Consider the following 22,771-nt stretch of genomic DNA (forward strand, 5'->3'; position numbering starts at 1 on the left):
AAAACTGCTCAGTGACTGGAGAGTACTTCGATCAGACCGTGAGCCCGTCAGACGGCAGGGACCGTCTCTATCTGTTGCCCACTTGTTCATCCCAAGCGCTTAGTACAGTGCTCTGCACATGGTCTGCAGGTGTAGGTATTCTGAGGACTCTCAGGTTGGAGTCTTCTGTCCACAGAGAAGGAGGGGGGTCAGTCTGCAGAGAAGGGGCTTGTCGATGAAAAAGCCTGAATTAATCAATGATACTTACCGAGAGACATAGGCTCATTTTGAGCGGGGAACGTGGCCGCTCTAGCGGTGCGTTGGACCCTCCCAAGCAGTCAGTACATTGCTCTGCGCACCGTAAACGTTCGGTAAACGTGATTGACTGCAAAGCACTCTAATGATAATAGTAACTGTGGTACTTCTTGAGCTTTTACTATGTGCCAGGCAGGGTCCTAAGTCCTGGGATGGACACGGTCTCTGTCCCCCGTGGGACCAACCGTCACAATTCCCATTTTACAGTTGAGATGATTAAGGGCCAGAGGAGTGAAGTGACTTGCCCCAAGGTCCCCCAGCAGACAAGTGGCAGAGCAGGGATTCTTTCAACCATTTTTATTAACAATAATAATAATAATAATAACGTTGGTATTTGTTAAGCGCTTACTGTGTGCAGAGCACTGTCCCAAGCGCTGGGGTAGACACAGGGGAATCAGGTTGTCCCACGTGGGGCTCACAGTCTTCGTCCCCATTTTACAGACGAGGTAACTGAGGGACAGAGAAGTGAAGCGACTTGCCCACGGTCACACGGCTGACAGGTGGCCGAGCCGGGATTCGAACCCATGACCTCTGACTCTAAAGCCCAAGCTCTTTCCACTGAGCCACGCTGCTTCTCACTTTTATCGAGCGCTCACTGTGTGCAGAGCACTGTACTAAGTGCTTGGAAAGTACAGTCAGCAACGGGTGGGAGGCAATAATGGGCTCACCGACTACCCATGACCTTCTGACTCCCGGGCCCGTGCTTTAGCCACTACGCCAGGCTGTACTAAGCGCTTGGGCGAGTACGGTACAATAGAGGCGGTAGACGCGATCCCCGTCCCAAAGGATTGTACGGGCTGAAATAACACATCGGTCAACGTAACGGTTGTTGGCAGTGCGACATGCCCAGGTGAACACGAGTGTCTCCACGTTACGTTTGTTTGAGTGGCGCAACTCTCCCTCCGGCGTGAAATTGGTATTTAGCAAATAGGTCTGCCCTGGACAGATTCGCCGTAACTGATTCTCATCTCGCTTGTCTCGAGGCAAAATCTGTTTCCCAATTTCTAAAATTCAGAGGGTATGATCCCTCTGTCTACTCTGTGTACCGATTCCATTCAGACCGTGGGCCACGGCAGCATACTCTTCGTAGAAGATTGGCTACGGATCGGCTACATAATAATCGTAATAATAACTATGGTGTTTGTCAAGCACGTACTACGGGCCAGGCACTGTACTAAGTGCTGGGGTAAATATAAGCCTGAGAAGCGGCATGGTGTAGTGGCTAGAGCATGGGGTTGGGAGTCAGAAGGTCGTGGGTTCTAATCCCAGATCTGCCACTTGTCTGCTGTGCGACCCCGGGCAAATCATTTTACTTCTCTGTGCCTCAGTTACCTCCTCTATAAAATGAGGATTGAGACTGTGAGCCCCGTGAGTGACAGGGACTGTGTCCAACCCGATTTGCTCATACAATAATAATAATAACGATGGTCTTTGTTAAGCGCTTACTATAATAACGTTGGTGTTTGTTAAGCGCTTACTATGTGCCGAGCACTGTTCTAAGCGCTGGGGGAGATACAGGGGAATCAGGTCGTCCCACGTGAGGCTCACCGTTCATCCCCATTTGACAGATGAGGGAACTGAGGCACAGAGAAGTCAAGTGACTTGCCCACAGTCACACAGCTGACAAGTGGCAGAGCAGGGATTCGAACTCATGACCTCTGACTCCCAAGCCCTTGCCCTTTCCACTGAGCCACGCTGCTTCTCTAACGTCAGTATTTGTTAAGCGCTTACTATGTGCAGAGCACCGTTCTAAGCGCTGGAGGGATACGAGGTGATCAGATTGTCCCACGTGGGGCTCACAGTCTTCATCCCCATTTTACAGATGAGATGACTGAGGCCCAGAGAAGTCAAGTGACTTGCCCAAAGTCACACAGCTGGCAAGTGGGGAAGCCGGGATTAAAGCCCACGACCTCCGACTACCAAGCCGGGGCTCTTTCCGCTGAGCCACGCTGTTTCTTATCTCTACCCCGGTGCTTAGTACGGTGCCTAGCGCATAGTAAACGCTTGACGGATACCATAATCGTTATTATTATTTAGCCGCTCCTCAGCCAGTTTTCTACAGGGAACACGCCGGCACGGCCCACTGTCCAGATGGGATCGGTACGTAGAGTAGACAGAGGGAAGATACTCTCTGAACTTCAGAAATTGGGAAACAGATTTTGCCTCAAGACAAATGAAATGAGGATCAGTTATGGTGAATGCACTTATCTGCCAGGAAAGTTCCAGCAAAAAGCATGTTGGAGTGATTAAACTGTGTGGCCATAAATACCCTTGCCAGGATTAAGCTCATGGGAGTTCCACATGTTACTGCCACATTATGTAGTTTCCCCGCTTCATTCATTTTCCCCCTCATGTTACATTGATTGACAGTCTATATGAAGGATTAAGAGAGAATTTTCCTGCATTTAATTGCAGGCAATTTGTTGTTAATATCGGAAAGAATGGAAGTTTTTGGACTCGTCTGCAAAAGAATGAGCTGCAACTGTAGATACTCGGTAGAGATGATCTATGCTGCCTTGACTTTCGACAAAATCCAGTACTTGAAAGTCAGTAAGTTTTTAGAATTAATATGTCTTTCAGGCCCTATGGAGTATGCTAGGTTGTTTCGGTGAACCAAGGGCTGTTTGCGATCTCACTCCAGTAAAACCAGATAATAATAATGTTGGCGTTTGTTAAACGCTTACTATGTGCAGAGCGCTGTCCTAAGCGTTGGGGTGGATACAGGGTCATCAGGTTGTCCCACGTGAGGCTCCCAGTCTTCATCCCCGTTTGGCAGATGAGGTAACCGAGGCCCAGAGAAGCGAAGTGACTTGCCCACAGTCACACAGCTGCCAAGTGGCGGAGGTGGGATTCGAACCCATGACCTCTGACTCCCAAGCCCGGGCTCTTTCCACTGAGCCGCGCTGCTTCTGTAATGAATGAAGCATTGAAATCATGTACAAAATGACCGAAAGGTCTCGTGAAAAATACTGAAGCAAAAAGTAATGGGGACATTTCCCTGGAGTCCAAAGTCAGCTAGTTGTCTTCGTCTGTGAATTCCACTCATCAGATGTCAACCCCCTGTTCCCTCACCCAACACACACACACTTACACATATGCGTTCCTAAATTTTATTATTTCTGCAAGTTGATTATGCGTTCCCAGGTTTTCAGTTAGGCGTGAAAGTTTTAGCCAGAATAATAACGTTGGCATTTGTTAAGCGCTTACTATGTGCAGAGGACTGTTCTAAGCGCTGGGGGGGATACAGGGCCATCGGGTCGTCCCACGGGAGGCTCACAGTTTATCCCCATTTTACAGATGAGGGAGCTGAGGCCCAGAGAAGTGAAGTGACTTGCCCACAGTCACACAGCTGACGAGCGGCAGAGCCGGAATTCGAACCCATGACCTCCGACTCCGAAGCCCGGGCTCTTCCCACTGAGCCGCGCTGCTTCCCTCACAATCTCAGAAAAACCACAAGAAGCAGTAACATCTAGTGGATAAAGCACAGGCCTGGAGTCAGAAGGGCCTGAGTTCCAATCCTGACGCCTCCACTTGTCTGCTTTGTGACCTTGGGCACATCACTTCACTTCTCTGTGCCTCAGTTATCTCCTCCATAAAATGGGAATGAAGACTGTGAGTCCCAGTGTGGCTTAGTGGAAAGAGCACGGGCTTGGGAGTCAGAGGTCATGGGTTCTAATCCCGGCTCCTCCACTTGTCAGCTGTGTGACTTTGGGCGAGTCACTTAACGTCTCTGTGCCTCAGTTCCCTCATTTGTAAAATGGGGATTAAGACTGTGAGCCCCAAGTGCGACTACCTAATTACCTTGTATCTACCCCAGTGCTTTGAGAACAGTGCTTGGCACATAGTAAGTGCTTAAGAAATAGCAGCGTGGCCCAGTGGAAAAGAGCCTGGGCTTTGGAGTCAGAGGTCATGAGTTCGACTCCCAGCTCTGCCACTTGTCAGCTGTGTGACTGTGGGCTTAACTTCTCTGTGCCTCAGTTACCTCATCCGTAAAATGGGGATTAACTGTGAGCCTCACGTGGGACAACCTGATTACCCCGTATCTACCCCAGCGCTTAGAACAGTGCTCTGCACATAGTAAGCGCTTAACAAATAAAAAAGAGATACCATCATCATTATCATTATTATTATGAGGGACAATGTGATTAGCTTAGTACAGTGCCTGGCACATGGTGAGTGCTTAACAAATATCATATAAAACAACAGGTTTGGTCACCCATTGCGAAAATTTTGTTTTCCTAGAGATCCAACTTCTCGAATTTGAAACTACCCAGTATTCTGGGGCTTCTCTTTATTTCCCCTCTGTCTACCCCAGCGGTTAGAACAGTGCTCGGCACATAGTAAGCGCTTAACAAATGCCCACATTATTATATCGTGCTTCTCTGATGTATTCTGATGCTTCTCTCAAGAAGCATCATGGCCTACTGGATAGACTAATTAATGTTGGTATTTGTTAAGCGCTTACTATGTGCAGAGCACTGTTCTAAGCGCTGGGGTAAACACAGGGGAATCAGGCTGTCCCACATGGGGCTCACAGTCTTAATCCCCATTTTACAGATGAGGGAACTGAGGCAGAGAGAAGTGAAGTGACTTGCCCACAGTCACACAGCTGACAAGTGGCAGAGCTGGGATTCGAACTCATGAGCCCTGACTCCAAAGCCCGTGCTCTTTCCACTGCACCACGCTGCGAGTCAGAAGGACCTGGGTTCTAATCCCGACTCCGCCACTAGTCTGCTGTGTGACCTTGGGGAGATCCCTTAAATTCCTTGTGCCTCAGTTACCTCATCTGTAAGAAGCAGCTTGGCTCAGTGGAAAGAGCCCGGGCTTGGGAGTCAGAGGACGTTGGGTTCTAATCCCGGCTCTGCCACTTGCCTGCTGTGTGACCTTAGGCAAATCACTTCACTTCTCTTTGTCAGTTCCCTCATCTGTAAAATGGGGTTGAAGACTGTGAGCCCCACGTGGGATAACCTGATTTCCTCCTATCTACCCTGGAGCTTAGAACAGTGCTTGGCACATCGTAAGTGCTTAACAAATACCAGCATTATTATCCTTATTATTATCTGTAAAATGGGGATTATGACTGTGAGCCCCATGTGGCACAGGGTCTGTGTCCAACCCAATCTTCTTGTATCCACCCCAGTGCTTAGAACAGTGTCTGGAACGTAGTAAGCACTTAAATTCCATATAAAACCTGCGTGTCCTAATGGAAAGAGCACGGGCCTGCAAATCAGAGAATCTGGGTTCTAATACCGGCTCTGCCACTTACCTAATGTGTGATCTTGCTCGAATCCTTTAATTTCTCTGTTTAATTTCTTTAATTTCTAATTTCTTAGAAACTTAATTTCTAAATTCCCTCCTCCGTGGAATAGGGATTCAAAACCTGTTATTCCTCCTATTTAGACTGTGAGCCTCCTTTGGCTCTTGTCTCTATCTTGTAGCCATTTATCTTGTATCTACCTCTGAATTTAGACCAGTGGCTGGCACAAAGTGGAAAGAGCACGGGCCTGGGAGGCGGAAGACCTGGGCTCTAATCCCAGCTCTGCCAAATGCTCACTGTGTGAACCTGGGCAAGGCACTTAACTTCTCTGCGCCTCAGTTTCCTCAACTGCAAGATAGGGATTAAATACCTGTTCTCCCTCCTACTTAAACTGTGAACGCCGTGCGGGTCAGGGACCGTGTCTAACCTAATTAACTTGTACCTACCCCAGAGATCACAGCAGGGTTTGACACTTACTAAACCCTTAACAGATACCATTAAAAACCTACGAGTATTATCATGATCATCATTATGTAATTATTATATGAAACTACTGATAAATCATGAATAATCGATGCCAGAAATGGTTGGGGGTAGATACTGCAAATAAAGGGAGAGTGATGGAGTGAAAATAAGAAACTTGACTTTGGGGAAAATCAGTGACAGATTTAAGAACTGAAGACTTTGATTACTTACAGACTTCCCAGGCTCACATTTAATATTGAGCTGAGTGAAACGTTTCAGAAGCATGTGTCATTGGGTGAAAATGTAGGATCTGGTCTGTACACTGTCTTGCGGTGTTTGTGGTATTGTCTGTGGGGAAGATCCAGCATTTGAGGACCGCAAGATTAGCGTCATAAGGAGTAGGCTTAATTCACACGATTTATGTTTTTGTTCCAGCCATTACCTTCCGCAGGATTCGACACTTGGCCTTTTCGTAGGCTTTGAGACATCAGGCTCGATTTGGCTTGAATTTCGTACGACGGTACTGAAGCGTTTTGCGTTGAATACAGCGAGTGGCCAACTATTAATTTACGCCCTCATAAACTCCACATGGGTTGCCATGGTATTGCTGGCAGACCACCTCGGCCATCCTGTGGGCAAATGTCAAGAAACTGGGGCTTTTCTTTGACAGTCGAGAGAGAAGGCTCTGTTGTTGTGGAATTTTTGTCATCTTGAACACCCTGTGTAAGATTGACATGTGGGTGAAATGTGCCTCATATTTGCCCTTGGTCCAATCTGATAACCTCGTACCCACCCAATGCTTAGAACGGTGTTTGGTTCATAGTAAGTACTTAATAGATACCAGAGAAAAACTTGATAGTTTTTTGGTTTCTTTTAAAATATTTGTTAAATGCCTACTATGTGTCAGCCATTCTATTAAGCCCTGGGAAGGAATCAAGCTAATCATGTTGGACACAGTTCCTGTCCCACATGGGGCTCACAGTCTTAATCCTGATTTTCCAGATGAGGTAACTGAGGCCCCGAGAAGAGAAGTGACTTGCCCAAGATCACGCAGCAGGCAAATGGTGGAACCAGGATTAGAACCCAGATCCTTCTGACTCCCAGACCCATGCTCTATCCATTATTCTGCTTCCATTGCCTTGTTCGTTAAAAACTAGAGCAGATTGGAATGCTTCCACCTTCTGGGAATAAATTAGGATTTGCACTTGCCGAGCAGCTAGTAATGAATGAAAAATGGGATGAGATGTCAAAACCTGAAGCTGCCAAAATTGGTATTGCCCTGCTGCAGCTGCTTCTTGGGCTGCTAAAACCATTTGCCCCCTCTGCCTTTGTAGGCATGAGGAAGAATGGGTGGGGTGAAGAGAAAGGGTGGGTGTACATGAGAGGATGGAAAAGCTAGCAACGGAGAAAGAACATTTGTTCTTGGTTCCCATATCTCTGCCTCAGCACAAAGTAGGTACCTAACAGATACCGACTGGTTTTGATTTTATTTTATGGTATTTGTTAAGCCCTTACTATGTGGCAGGCACTGCACTAAGTACTGGGGTAAATACAAGCTAATCGGGTTGGACACATTCCTTGTCCCACATGGGGCTCACAGTCTTAAACCCTACTTTACAGAGGAGGTAACTGAGGTACAGAGAATCGTAAGTGACTGGGCCAGGGTCACACAGCAGACACGTGGCCGAACCCGAATTACAACAGAGGCCCTTCTGACTCCCTGGCCTGTGCTCTGTCCACTGAGCCACGCCGTTCTCATTTTTGTCGGTGGTGACGATGCAGAGGTGATTAAGACAGAAAGACTAGAGGACGACATGATTTTAAAATGGCATGGATGATAGTGAGGGTGATGAATATGAAAAAGAGACTACCAGGAAGAGTTGGGAAGATACAGTGTTAGAATGTGAGACTACATGTAAAAACTTGGTCAAATAAAGAAGTTTGAGCAGATTCTATGACCAAAGCAGTAACTGCAAGGCTGGTTTGGATGCATTCCTAACTGGAGGCAGGGGAATGGAGTGTTGACCTTTGAAGAACTCTTGCAGTCCACTTTATTATTAGCATTTTTTAATGACTGTCATAATTTCCATCCCTAATTCGATTTTTCGGTGTCCACCGGATACTACTGGCTTCAGTAGTAGGCAGGAAAATCAAGCTGCCCAGGCCTCCCTAAACACCCCAGTGATTTCTGCTTCTCTGAAAGATTTTTTCCAAGTGGTGAAAGTTTTCCTTAGCCTGAGTTAAATACTATTGACTGTCACCAACTTTGTACCATCATGCTATAAGTACAGATGTTAATTTCTTTTTAACAATGTGATTGAGAAAATATTTTACTTTTTAGCGCTTATTTCCTAGAGAACTTCTAAGGGTCTCTTGGAATGACCCTGCAATAGTGCCAGTGCGTTAACATTGGCTTGTGCAGGGGTGTGTTTTGACATAGATTTGGCCTAGGGGAACTCCTTGGATGGGATCCAGTTTTGCAATAATTACAAACAGATTGTGGCTGAAGGGGGTTTTATCTACAAGATATTTGAGCCAAAACAAATCTTCGATGAAATCCAGCCAACATAAGCCCATAGCAAGCTATCAAGCTTTCAATTCCAAAGGCAGGGCTTGAGTGGAGAAAGGGTTTGAGCAGTATTTTTTCTCGCCTAGCCCTGTGAGTACGAACACTTGAACTATTAAAAGAAAATCACTTGCGTGGCTCTGAAGCATGTATTTGCTGAGGAAAGAAGAAAGGAAATGCAAGCTCTCTAACTGAATTGGCCATGCTCTTGGCACATCTAAGTTTTTTTTTCTTCACAGCATCTTTCATCTCTCTCAAATGCAGGGTCCCAAGGGTTATCCAGGACCACCGGGTCTACGAGGTGAGCAAGTAAGTATGGCAGCCATAGACTCCTGATGCCCATATTCTTAACCCATGTCCAATAGAGCAGTCCTTGGAGAAGTTTTCCTTTTGGATGAGTACCACTGTTGATTTTCCAGGGTGTTTTTCCGGGACAAATAATAATAATAATGTTGGTATTTGTTAAGCGCTTACTATGTGCCGAGCACTGTTCTAAGCGCTGGAGTAGACACAGGAGAATCAGGATGTCCCACGTGGGGCTCACAGTCTTCATCCCCATTTTCCAGACGAGGTAACTGAGGCCCAGAGAAGTGAAGTGACTTGCCCACAGTCACACAGCTGACAAGTGGCATAGCCGGGATTCGAACTCGTTACCTCTGACTCCAAAGCCCGTGCGCTTTCCACTGAGCCACGCTGCTTCTCTGTATTATTTGTATTCATACAAATACATATATGACTATAATATACAATTATGTGAGCTTCTTGTGGGCAGGGAATGTGTCTATTGTTAGAATCTACGATCCCAAGTGATTAGTAAAGTGCTTTGCACACCGTAAGTGCTCAATAAATACAATTGAATGAATGAGTGAATGGTATTTGATAAGCACTTCCTATGTGTCCGGCACTGTACTAAGCGCTGGAGTGGATACAAGCAAATTGGGTTGGACGCAGTCCCTGTCCCACATGGGGCTCACAGTCTCGATTCCTATTTCATGGATGAGGTAATTGAACACAGAGGAAGTGAAGTGACTCGCCCAAGGTCACACAACCGACAAGTGGTGAAGGCGGGTTTAGAATCCAGTACCGTCTGACTCGCAGGCCTGTGCTCTATCCACTATGCCTTGCTGCTTGACTGTGTCTTGGGGAGAGTGGCACATGGTGGCACTTGCTGGATGCTCAGACATACGTGACTCTTCATGCAACACTCTGAGCTCACAACATAACCTGATGGGCTTATTTGGAATATTGGGAGTTTCTCCAGGTCAGCTGCTGACTCTCCCATCCCTTTTGCTCTACAGTCTGGTATACAAGTGGGAGAAGAACCTCCCGTGTCCTGAGAGAGGATATTTTCAGGATCGTGTGTGAGAATAAGCGCGTCGTGGGCAGGGATTTTGTCTGTTTATTGCTATATTGTACTCTCCCAAGCATTTAGGGCAGTGGTCTGCCCTCAGTAAGCACTCAATAAATATGACCAAATGGAATATGAAGCTTGAATCCGCTGCTGGGAGGCAGAGGAGTGTATGGAAAGGGTCAAGGCAAAAAGGGAGAGGAGGAAAGCTTTCCCGGAAGAGTGCCATTGTTCTCAGTTTTTGTAGAGAATCATTTAGACTAAGAACCCAAGCTAGAGACACAATAGGCCACTAAAATTAGAATAGCCCCCTTATTCTCTTCAGAAAAGCAAACACTGAGTCACACATCCAGTGAGCAGGTAAGTTTGAGAGTCCCACTGCCAGGAGTTTAGAGCTACAGGGGAATCAGTTACTCCTCTTGATTTGGGCCTTGAGTTGAGCTACAGGGGGATTATTTCGATCCCATCCCAAAGTAGCAACTGGAACAGGAATTTTCTGGCTCTGCCATAGTCACACATCAATGAATATCCTAATTCTGGGAATGCATTGATTTTTTTTTTTTTTCTGGGATTGTATGGGTTTCCAAAAAGGGAATGTAAAAGATGGATTCAAAACTGAGGATACAAAGATCTCAAGTGAACTGTGACTAGAAGTCTGTTTAATTCCTGGAGATCAATTTTTACGTTGCTCATTATCAGAAGCAGTGGATTCAGACATGTTGGAGGTGGTTGCCTCTCCCATAATGACAGAGGAAAACACAAGTGCTGAGAAGCAATTGAATTACGGTGGGAAAAGCACACCAGGGAAAATGGGAACTTAGAGGAAAAATCACTGCTCCAGTATAACTTTGGCTCAAAGAGCTGTAAAGAGTCGATTCCGTTCGAAGACAACTCGATGTCTCTCAGGCCAGTGACAACTTGTCTGCATAATCTCAGTGGCCAATGTTGTTAAAGTAAATATTTTTGTGTTCTGTGTCATATTATTTTGAGAGTCTACAACTAATTTTCAGTGGAGAGAGAAGTGTTTTTGTTAAAAAAAAAAAATATAGTACCTAGGGAGCAGATTCCGAGCTGAAAAATAATCTAATACTTTGGCAGTTTGGGGAAGTAACTAAATCACCTCATATTTTAAATGAGGAAACATTGGGAAGCAACATGCAAATGCCTGCTTGTTGAGAGTTCTTTGGTTTGTCAGCTCTTTTCTCTAGAGAAATAGCCTTAGGTGAGTCTCTGTCACTGGAAAATGAATCCCAGAATTTTAATGTTTTGGAGAGAGCCAGAGAGATTGATTTAACTCTGGAGTAAATTAGGCATTGATTTAACTCTAAAGTAAATCAAAGTCTACTAACTATGCCCAATTTCTCGAGTGACTTTCACCGTGTCTTTGTGTTTTTCTATCCATTCAAGAGGGGAGAGAATACACTTGAACGCCCCGGCTCTGTTGCTCCTTAGCAAACATCACTGAGCCAGATATTATATGACAGGAGGGCACAGGCCATGTCAATCCATGATTTTCCTGAGTAAAAGACCCTAGGCTAATTCACTGCTCTTCATTTGGAATGAAGTGCTGCAGCAGGGCGTAGAGGAGCAGCCTGGCATAGTGGATAGAGCATGGGCCTGGGAGTCAGAAGGTCATGGGTTCTAATCCTAGCTCTGCCACTTGTCTGTTCATTTTACTTCTCTGTGCCTCAGTTACCTCATCTGTAAAATAAGGATTGAGACTGTGAGCCCCATGGGGGACAGGCACTGTGTCCAACCCAATTTGCTTGTATCCATCCCAACATTTAGTACAGCACTTAAGTACCATAATTATTATTATTAATAAGAACCACGGCCCCTTCTGGGGCTTTTGAACTATGGTCCCATTTTCCACCTGGTAGGAACTGTGTTGTGGCAGACCGATTAGAGGGTTTTGGAGATGCGTGGGTCAATCAGTGGTTTCATTGAGCACTTACTTTGTGCGGAGCACTGTACTAAGCACTTGGGAGAGTGCAATATAACAATAAACAGACACATTCCCTTCTAGAGGGTAGGCATGGGACTGGACTTATATTGCTGGACTAACACGGAAAGCGCTTTGTGATGTTTCTCAGTGTATAAAAGCACATTGATCGTTTTTCCTAGTTTTTAGCATTCTGTTGTTTTGTTTTTTTGTTGTTCTTTTTTTTTTTTCTAATTTAGGGAATTCCGGGAACAACTGGCAGTGCGGGATCCCCCGGTTACCCTGGCAGGCAGGTGCAGTAAACTATACTCTGGATTTACACTCTTCTCTCAGTGCCTCACTGCAGTGAGTTGTCTTTGGCCTTGACTGTATTCTCTCTGGAGTCAATTTTCAAGTAATCATCCGATCAGGGGATTTCCTTTAAGGTACATACAGTCTGATGATAATATGTGTTTCCATTTCACGATTTGGGTACAACATGATGGAGGAACACAGGTCTGTTCTGGGGTAAACGCCATCTGCAAGCTGATTCAAGTAAATCTCTTGGAGAAAATAATGGTTTAGGGGCATGAGCATAGCGCTGGGGTAGATACAGGGTAATCAGGTTGTCCCACATTAGGTTCACAGTCTTAATCCCAATTTTACAGATGAGGTAACTTGGGCACCGAGAAGTGAAGTGACTTGCCCAAAGTCACACAGCTGACAGGTGGCGGAGCCGGAATTAGAACCCATGACCTCTGAGTCCTAAATCCGTGCTCTTTCCACTGAGCCACGCTGCTTCTCTAATAATGATGGTATTTGTTAAGCACTTACTATGTGCCAAGCCCTGTTCAAAGTTCTGGGGTAGATACAAGGTAATCAGGTTGTCCCATGTGGGGCTCACAGTCTTAATCCCCATTTTACAAATGAGGCAACTGAGGCACAGAGAAATTAAGTGACTTGCCCAAAGTCACATGGCTGACAAGTGGAGGAGCTGGGATTAGAACCCATGACTTCCGACTCCCAAGCCCATGCTCTTTCCACTAAGCCACGCTGCTTCTTATGGTGATGAGAATTAAGACTGTTACTCTTTTTTGTGGTTTTTATCCAAGGAATGAAGAACCAGAAGTGTTTCACTGATGCTGACTAGCTAATGCCCAAATAATTAAGCTTGACTAGAGCACCAACCCTTAAATATTCTTTGAAATTGAGATAAACTTTCATTTAACATTTTATATCCTTTCAGTGCTAATATTCTGTAGCAACTGCAAATAGATAATGTTGCATTTTACCTATTTATGCTTTGCTTTTTATCTGCCTACACAATTAGGGTCTCATTAGCTTTAGTGAATGAGAGTATTTCCAAAGCCTGCTTTTTCTGTTTACAGTAATGAGAGATAAAAATGCAGAAGGATACTGTTGTGCACGAAAGTATTCTTTATTGTCACTTTATTGAGGACATGTTTAGTACAATTTGAAGTTAAAAGAAATGTTTCATATGAACTCTTAGTGGATTCCAATCTCAAAGTTCATAAAATGATAAAGCTTTGAAGGTTTTTTGAAAATGAGGAATTTTGAAAGTAACAGAATAAATGTTCAATAATTATTCTGTGCACATCATTGTACTAAGGGCTGGGAAAGAGTGCACAGGTGGGAATTAGCATAGGCTGCCATTAGTCATGAACCCTGTGCCTTGAGGGACGCGTAATTTATGAAATGATATGAGGAAAAGAGGTTTTTATACTCATATTTATTAAAAGTTCATTCCTTCTGGTTGTAGGGATTTGAGAAGGACATAGACATAGTCCCTGAGAGAAGCAATTTAAAGAAAATATATTCACTGAATCATTTATTATGTAGTGTCCACTACTTCATGTGGCTATACAGAGGGTCATTTGATTTTGTTAGGTTCCTAGAAAGAGCCAGCATTGCTCGGTGGATAGAGCATGGGCCCGGAAAGTCAGAAGGATCTGGGTTCTAAGTGTGGCTCTTCCACATATCTGCTGTGTGACATTGGGCAAGTCATTTAACTTCTCTGTGACTCGGTTACCTCATCTGTAAAATGGGGATGTGTGTAAGTCCCATATGGGACAAGGACCGTGTCCAACCTTACTAACTTGTATCTATCCCAGAGCTTAGAACCGTGCCAAGTGCTTAACAAGTACCGTAATTATTAGTATTATTTTGTGTCCTTCATGATTGAAGATGCCTCTGATGAATTCAGAGTGAAATTCCCCTGTGGGAGCTGAAGAGACCAATGTGGGACCCCTATTCCCAACTTTCAGGGCCGGGGTGTTGCACGGGCTCCGTACAGGTGGAAGGGAGAGAAAGTGAAGTTAGGAAAGGGAGCAAACATGACCCAGGACAGTTCTCTAGTGGCCTAGGGCTGTTTCCCTAGGAATCAGCATGACATAGTGGATAAAGTACGGGTCTAGGAGTCAGAAAATCATGGGTTCTAAACCCAGCCCTGCCACCTGTCTGTGGTGTGACCTTAGGCAAGTCACTTGACTTCTCTGGGTCTCTGTTCCCTCCACTGTAAAATGGAGATTGAGACTGGGAGCCCCACGTGGGACAGGGGCTGTGTCTAACCCGATTTGCTTGTAATAATAATAATAATAATGTTGGTATTTGTTAAGTGCTTACTATGTGCAGAGCACTGTTCTAAGCGCTGGGGTAGACACAGGGGAATCGGGTGGTCCCACGTGGGGCTCACGGTCTTAATCCCCATTTTACAGATGAGGTAACTGAGGCCCAGAGAAGTGAAGTGACTTGCCCACAGTCACACAGCTGACAAGTGGCAGAGCCGGGATTCAAACCCATGACCTCTGACTCCAAAGCCCATGCTCTTTCCACCGAGCCACGCTGCTTCTCCATACTTACCCCAGCACTTAGTACAGTACCTAGCACATAGTAAGCGCTTAAGAAATACCACAGTTATTATTAGTATTATTCCCAGTCACATGCTTTGCCGTTGCCTCCATCATCAGCACGGACAAAGCTGCCCTAAAGCACGACCAATTGAAATGTGGCCTCACTTCCCCCAACCATCATGCCAGAACTCCCCTCAGCCTTCCCGGCAACTCTAGGTTAATACCGGTGACAACCCCGGCATGTGATTGGCAGACAAGTGGACCCTGCCTGAGGATGGGCAAGGAATATGTTTACCAACTCTGTTACGTTATACTCTCTCAAGTGCTCAGTACAGTGCTGTATACACAGTAAACGCTCAATAAATATGATCGATCGAGTGGGAGAATGTGGAAGTGGGAAGCGGTGACGAGAAGGGGAGGGACAGGAAGAGAAGCGGCCTGGCCTGACGGATAGAACGTGGGCCTGGGAGTCAGAAGGACCTGGGTTCTATTTCCGGCCCCGCCACTTGTCTGCGGTGCGACCTTGGGCAAGTCATTTCACCTCTCCTTGCCTCATTTATCTCATCTGTAAAATGGGGATTAAAATGATGAGGCCCATGTGGGACAGGGACTGTTTCCAACCCAAATATCTTGTATCTACCACAGGGCTTAGTGCAGTGCCTGGCACATAGTAAGTGCTTAACACGTATGATTAAAAAAAAAAAGTCATAAATGGAAGAGACAAGGTATGACATCCTTTGATTTTAGAAATTAACACTGCCAGTGGTTACCGTTTCATCTTGTGCATCTTTGAGGTTGAAAAGACCCATGTGGGACAGACATTTCACTCCATATTAGGTGCATGTTATGACTGTTCTTTGCACAGATGCAACATAAGGCGTAAGTTGTGATAAGTACGCCTCCAGTCTCCATACAGGTCTCTTTGTAGAATACAAAATATGTAAAGAGAAGGAAAAACAATAATATCTTTTTCTATTTATTTTGCCTTTGATCTAGGGTTTAGCTGGACCAGAGGGTAACCAAGGCCCTAAAGGTGTTAGAGTAAGTAAACTCGGTTTTTTTGTCTCAGAGGTCACTGTATTTTACAGAATTTAGGACCAATCAAAGTCATTTGACCTGTCAGTTGAGCTCTTGGTGAAGGAGTCAGTATTTGTCACTTAGGTTACTCTGAAGATTGGCTCGGTGACTGTGCATTTTGAACCAGGCATTCAAACTTTTCATTGAAGACTAAGCAAGGACAGGAATAGGACAAGGTGTGAGGATTGGGAGATGACAAGCTTTAATGAGTTAACAGGTCTGGAGAGCTCCATTTTCTAACCCAATTAGAAAATCTCAGATCTGATCAAAGTCCTGGAATGAGCAAGTCTGGGATTCGGACTGAAAACTGTGGGGCGGGTGACCACAATTATCCCTATGCCACAGACACCCAGGTTTCCATTGTTCATTGGTCCCTGTGCTAGGTCACCTACGTTTCCAATATTCATTTTTACCTGACATCCAAAGGCAAGAGGGGTCCCTCAAGACTCAGTTGTCGGTCCCCTTCTCTTGACCATTTACATCCACTCCCTTGGAGAATATATATCGATCCCTGAGCTTCAACTACCATCTCTATATACATGACTAAGGTAGATTTCCTCATTCCTTCTCTAGGATCTTGCATTTCCTCTTGCCTTCAAGACATCTCTACTCAGATGTCCCGCTGACACTTCAAACTTAGTATGTCCAAAACTGAGCTCCTCACCGTTAATGCATCATATTTATTGAGTGCTAACTGTACGCAGAGCACTATACTAAGCGGTTGGGAGAGTCCAACATAACGCAGTTGGTAGACACGTTCCCTGCCCACAGTGAGCTTACAGACTAGAGGGGCCCTTGGGAGAGTACAGTGTAACAATAAACAGACTTATTCTCTGCCCACAGTAAGCTATGAATTCGGTCACCAAATCCTGTCAGGTTTACTTTGAGAACATATTTAGAATTCATTACTTCCTATACCTCTGAACCGCCACAACATTTATTTGCCATTGTTTTTACGAGATGTTCTTCCCCTTGACGCTGTTTAGTGCCATTGTTCTTGTCTGTCCGTCTCCCCCGATTAGACTGTAAGCCCGTCAAACGGCAGGGACTGTCTCTATCTGTTGCCGACTTGTTCATCCCAAGCGCTTAGTACAGTGCTCTGCACATAGTAAGCGCTCAATAAATACTAAATAAATAAATACTATTGAATCCACTGTGCTGGTTCAAGTACTTATCACATCCCACCTTGACTACTGCAGGAGCCTCCTCTTTGACCTGTCAACCTCCAGCTTCTCCCAACCCCAGCCGATACTTCACTTCGCTGTCCAGATCATTTTTCTAAAAATGACTCGTTGCATAGCACTCAATTATTCAAAAAACCCAACGGTTACCCATCCATCACTACATTGAACAGAAACTTCTATTTCAGTCAATCCATCCATCTATTAATCAATCATGTTTATTGAGCACTTACTGTGCTCAGGTCACTGTACTAAGAGCTTGGGAAAGTACAATATGACAGAGTCTGTAAACACGTTCCCCGCTCACAGTCTCGAGGGGAGACAGATATTAATATAAATAAATGATAGATATGTACATAAGTGCTACGGAACTGAGGGGGAGGTGAATAAAGGGAAAAAATCCAAGTGCCAGGGTGATGAAGAAGGGAGTGGGAGAAGAGGAAATGAGGGCTTAGTCAGGGAAGGCCTCTAAGAGAGATGTGCCTTCAGTAAGGCTTTGAAGGTGGAGAGAGTAACTGTCAGTTGGATATGAAGAGGGTGGCCATTCCAGGCCAGATGCAGGTTGTGGACGAGAGGTTGGAGGTGAGATACACAAAATCAATTACAGTGAGTAGGTTGGCATTAGAGGAGCCAAATGTGGGGCCTGAGTTGTAGTAGGAGAGTAGCGAGGGAGATTAAGTGGTTTAAATGGTAAAGAGTTTCTGTTTTATGTGGAGGTGGATGGACATTCATTCATTCATTCAATAGCATTTACTGAGCACTTACTTTGTGCAGAGCACTGTACTAAGCGCTTGAAATGTACAAATCAGTAACAGATAGAGACAGTCCCTGCCTTCTGATGGGCTTACAGTCTAATCGGGGGAGACGGACAGACAAGAACAATAGCAGTAAATAGAATCAAGGGGATGAACATCTCATTAAAGCAATACCTCGCCTCCTGTCTCTCCCCACTCCCAGTCCATACTTCCCTCTGCCTCTTGGATCATTTTTCTATAAATTCAGTCCATTTTTCTCCACTCCTCAAGAACCTCCTCCCCCCTTCACCTCTCCGCAGCTAAACCCTCTTTTCCCCCCATTTCCCTCTGCTCCTCCCCCTCTCCCTTCCCATCCCCTCAGCAATGTACTCGCCTGCTCAACTGTATACGTTTTCATTACCCTATTTATTTTGTTAATGAAATGTACATTACCTTGATTCTATTTAGTCGCCATTGTTTTTATGAGATGTTCTTCCCCTTGACTCTATTTACTGCCACTGTTCTCGTCTGTCCGTCTCCCCCGATTAGACCGTAAGCCCGTCAAACGGCAGGGACCGTCTCTATCTGTTGCTGACTTGTTCATTCCAAGCGCTTAATACAGTGCTCTGCACATAGTAAGCGCTCAATAAATACTATTGAATGAATGAATGAACTCCTTTAATATACTGGGCCTCCATCTTGTCTCTCTCTGGGCTCTGGTTACCCCTTGTTCACATCTTCCCCCCTGCCTGGAACTTCTTCCCCTGCGTATCCCACAGGCCACCACTCCCCTCATCATCGAAGCCCTATTAAAACCATACTTCCTCCAAGAAATCTTCCTCGACTGGCCTCTCAACTCCCTACTCTATTATCCTTCCCTTCTGTATCCGACACGCGCGTAGATCTGTAGCCCCTAAGCACTCACCCCGGTCACAAAGCGCCTGCGTACATAGCCTCATACCTTGCTGCTTCTCCTCTATGCAGTTTATTTTAGAGTCTATTTCCCTCAATAGATTGCAAATTCCTTGAGGGCTAGGGATCATGCCTACCACCTCTATTGCATTAGACTCTCCAGAGCACTTAGTACAGTGCTCTGTACTCAGTAAGTGCTAAATAAATTCCATTAATCAATTAGACTTGTTTATCTGACTTCTTAGTGTCAAAAGAATAGTGCTTTAGCAGAGGGAAGAGTGGTGAGTTTGTTCAAGGTTCAAACTTGTGGGGACTCTTCATGATAGACCTCGCTGCAGCATGTTTTGCAAATTCATTCAATATGTGCAGAGCACTGAGCTGAGTGCTTGGGAGAGTGCAAGTCAACAATAAACAGACCCATTCCCTGCCCACAATTATTTTACAGTCTAGAGAATTTAGCAATAATTGCAAACTTTGCCAGTTTCTTGGTCTATGCAGTTCCTCTCATTTATGCTATCTCTCCTAACATCATCATCACCCCCAAGTATTTATTTGCGACCTCCCTTATATGCAAAAGATTAATCCGCCACCCACCCATAAAGTAGCCACATCCTATCGGCATGTACCTCTGAGGAGACATGAGTGTCCTAAAGCAAAAGTTTGGGGAGTTGAGATTATCACTAAAGGGAAAATCCAGGGAAATAAAAGAAAGACCTTGCTATGCAACATAAAGAACAAAACATCCAGAGGCCGTTCTCCAGCTAGAAACAGGAAATGGAAGTTGGATTTGTTAGGGTTTGCGCTCATTCCTGTCAACCTCTTCTGTTTTCCATTTCCATCCCTGGCTGTTGTTTGCTATGGTATTGCTAGGCATTGAAGTCTAATGCTGCTTTTGAATTTCATGAGCTTTCTCATTCCCTTTCGTCTCTGATTTGAAGAGCATACATTACTTTGACCAAGTTATTCTACTTCTCGACCCCTCAGTTTCCAGAATCACTAAGCCACCGTTCAGAGCCACTCAACTCTAGTCTCTGCCGAGTTCAAATAATAATAATAATATAGTATTTGTTAAGTGCTTCCAAGCACTTAGTTCAGTAGTAAGCGCTCAATAAATACTATTGAATGAATATGTCAAGCACTGTTCTAAATGCTAGGACAGATAGACTCTAATCAGGTCAGATACAGTCCCTGGACCACAAAAACAAACAAATGAACGAAGAAGAAACTTCCCACCAGTGAAATTTTCTTAACTTAGATGTTTGCTCTCCCATCGCTGTTGACTGTTGATATGTCTGTGGTACTTGTATCCGCCTCCATTAACGGAGGTATAAAAATATTGTCGCAGGGTATTTCTACAGGAACAAAACCCGTGGTGTAAGTAAAAAGCTACCAACAAACAAACAGAAAAAAACTTAGATTCTATTGACATTAGGCAATTTTAGAAGCTGCTTTAGTTTTTTTGAGGTCAATAGAGTTGAGATGAGAAATTATTTCTTCAGTTCGCTGAATAGTTATCGCAGTCATCTGCAAGAAAATGCAGGACTTCCAAAACTGCTTCTAACAAAAATCTGGATCCCCCACAGATTTTGTTATTAATGTGGTAAAGAGAAAAATAGTAGGAAAGACCGGATTGAAAAATCATTTATCTGGTTCATTGTGTTCAGAGATCATGATGGTCATTCATTCATTCATTCATTGAATAGTATATATTGAGCGCTTACTGTGTGCAGAGCACCATACTAAGTGATTGGAAAGTACAATTCGGCAACAGATAGAGACAATCCCTATGCAACAACGGGTTCACGGTCTAGAAGGGGGAGACGGGTGATGCCAACTCCCTTTATAAATGACAGGTGAACCTCGGTCCTGGCCTGAAGTTTACAGGATCGAGAACCTGCCTGCAGGTTACCTCATTACCGTGATAGAGATTTGCCCATGACATTTGCTTTCTCTCTCCTTTGTCAAACATATATTCACTGTGGGATGGAATGTCGCAAGCGAGTAGGAGGCAGATGTGCAGCACATTTTCCAGGGCATTAAAAAATTTTACGTATAAAAGAGTTTTATATCCAAAGTCACCACTCCAAGGTGCCGATGCGATGCCTCGGTGCCATAGACTAGCAAGCTCGGTAGCTGATGTGGCCTTTGCCACCCGTGATAGCAAGCCATTTTCAGTATTCCCCACAACGCTGTCATTCAAAGTAGATACTGAAAGTGTTTCTGAAGTCAACAACCTCCACCACTGCAGGCATGTCTCCAAAACACATTCCCTTTCTTCTGACCTTCAAACCAGCCACCACAGTGAGGATTGAGTCAACGATGTAACTGATTCTATTAGAATTGACCTGCATGAAGTGGACAGCAAAACCTTGATTTTCAGCTTAGTGGTTCACCCGTCCCTTCAGCGGCCTTGTGACAGTTCTTCTGGAGGCAGGAAGAACCTCACCCATAGGTTAATACATTACAGTTGGCAGTCTGGCAGTTCATGGTAAAAATCCAGCATCATTCGTCCTGGAATAGCCCAGTATTACGATGCTATCATAAGAGAAATGGGTATTCTGGCTTTGCTCTTTGGGTAGAAGTGTGAATGAAATGACTTACTTTTAATTTCTATTCATTAAGGGTTTCATTGGCTCTCCCGGACTGGCTGGACAATCTGGCCCCGAAGGAGAAAGAGTAGGTTTAATTCTTTCATCTATTTCATTTTTCATTTCAAAAAAGCAAATGTTTGTGATGATCGCATTAATGTACAGTACAACCTTTGTATATCCAGAGCGATAGACTAAATATATGCTGGGTGCAAGAAAATCCAGCTATCCAGAGTTCTATTTGCATTTTTCATTTCAAAAAAGCAAATGTTTGTGTTGTTCATGTTAATGTATATTACAACTTTATATATCCAGGTCAGTAGAGACTAGATATTTGTTAGGTGCAAGAAAATCCGGATATCCAGAGATCTATTTATATTTTTAATTTCAAAAAGGCAAATGTTTGTGACGATCACATAAATGTACAGGTATGTATCGATGCAAGATATATACAGGGATCTATTTTCGTTGATAATATTTTATAAAAGCAAATGTTTGTGATTACATTAATGCACAGTACAATCTTATATATCCAGATCAGTAGAGATTAATTATATACTGGCTGCAAGAAAATCCCGGTAACCAGAGAGATACACTTATATGAGTTCTAATACAGGAAAGTGCTTTATTTTACATACAATGCAATAAAAAGTAAAGCTGAAATTTGCATTACTGAATTGAGTTGATGGCTGCCCAATTAGATACTTGGCAGTCCTGATCAATTCTGATAATTATGCAATTTATCCCAGTCCCAGCATACAGGTATAAAGTACACTCTTTACTGAACTGTATTGTACTGTAAGATTGTACAGTACAATCTTATATATCCAGATCAGTAGAGATTGGTTATATTCTGGATGCAAGAAAATCCAGGTGACCAGAGAAATACACTTAAATGAGTTCTAATACAGGAAAGTGTTATATTTTACATACAATGTAATAAAAAGTAAAGCTGAAATTCATATTACTGAATTGAGTTGATGGCTGCCCAATTAGATAATTGGCAATCCTGATCAATTCTGATAATCATGCAATTTATCCCAGTCCCAACATACAGGTATAAAGGCATAGTGGCTAAAAGCTGCATCGTTGAATGGTTCAAACACTACTACAGTCCATTATTAATAATAATAATTGTGGTGTGTAAGTGCTTACTACCTGCCAGGCACTACACTAAGTACTGGGGTAGATACAAGCAAATCAGGTTGGACACAGTCCCTGTCCCACTTGGGGCTCACTGTCTCGATCCCCATTTTACAGATGAGATAACTGGGTCACAGAGACTTAAAGTGACTTGCCCAAGGTCACAGAGCAGACAGGTGGCGAAGCTAGGATTAGAACCCATGACCTTCTGACTCCCAGGCCCGGGCTCTATCCACTAGGCAATAGTGCTCCTCAATTACTACCAGTCTATCATTTCTTTATTTCAAGGATACACCAAACCAAAAACAGTCTGGAAAGCTGTACCTATGAGGTTTATTAAGAACTTTGTGCTAAAAAGTATTCTAAAGGCAGTCCAGGCAGGGACTCACAATCTATTCAGAGACCCAATAAAGGT

The 22,771-nt window shown here is 44.3% G+C and overlaps 1 protein-coding gene across 2 annotated transcripts in view; it reads left to right on the forward strand.

Moving 5' to 3' along the window:
* The window catches only part of COL24A1 (collagen type XXIV alpha 1 chain), a 481,357-nt gene that overhangs the window by 121,150 nt on the left and 337,436 nt on the right, over positions 1 to 22,771 (forward strand). For both annotated transcript variants that reach the window (XM_029063711.2, XM_029063709.2), the window contains exons 8-11: positions 8,847 to 8,891; positions 12,112 to 12,165; positions 15,718 to 15,762; positions 21,248 to 21,301. In XM_029063711.2, coding sequence (XP_028919544.1) covers positions 8,847 to 8,891; positions 12,112 to 12,165; positions 15,718 to 15,762; positions 21,248 to 21,301 — 198 coding nt within the window. The remainder of the gene's footprint in view (positions 1 to 8,846; positions 8,892 to 12,111; positions 12,166 to 15,717; positions 15,763 to 21,247; positions 21,302 to 22,771) is intronic.

The sequence above is a fragment of the Ornithorhynchus anatinus genome, chromosome 4, assembly GCF_004115215.2.
Source record: "Ornithorhynchus anatinus isolate Pmale09 chromosome 4, mOrnAna1.pri.v4, whole genome shotgun sequence".
NCBI classification, from domain to species: domain Eukaryota; kingdom Metazoa; phylum Chordata; class Mammalia; order Monotremata; family Ornithorhynchidae; genus Ornithorhynchus; species Ornithorhynchus anatinus.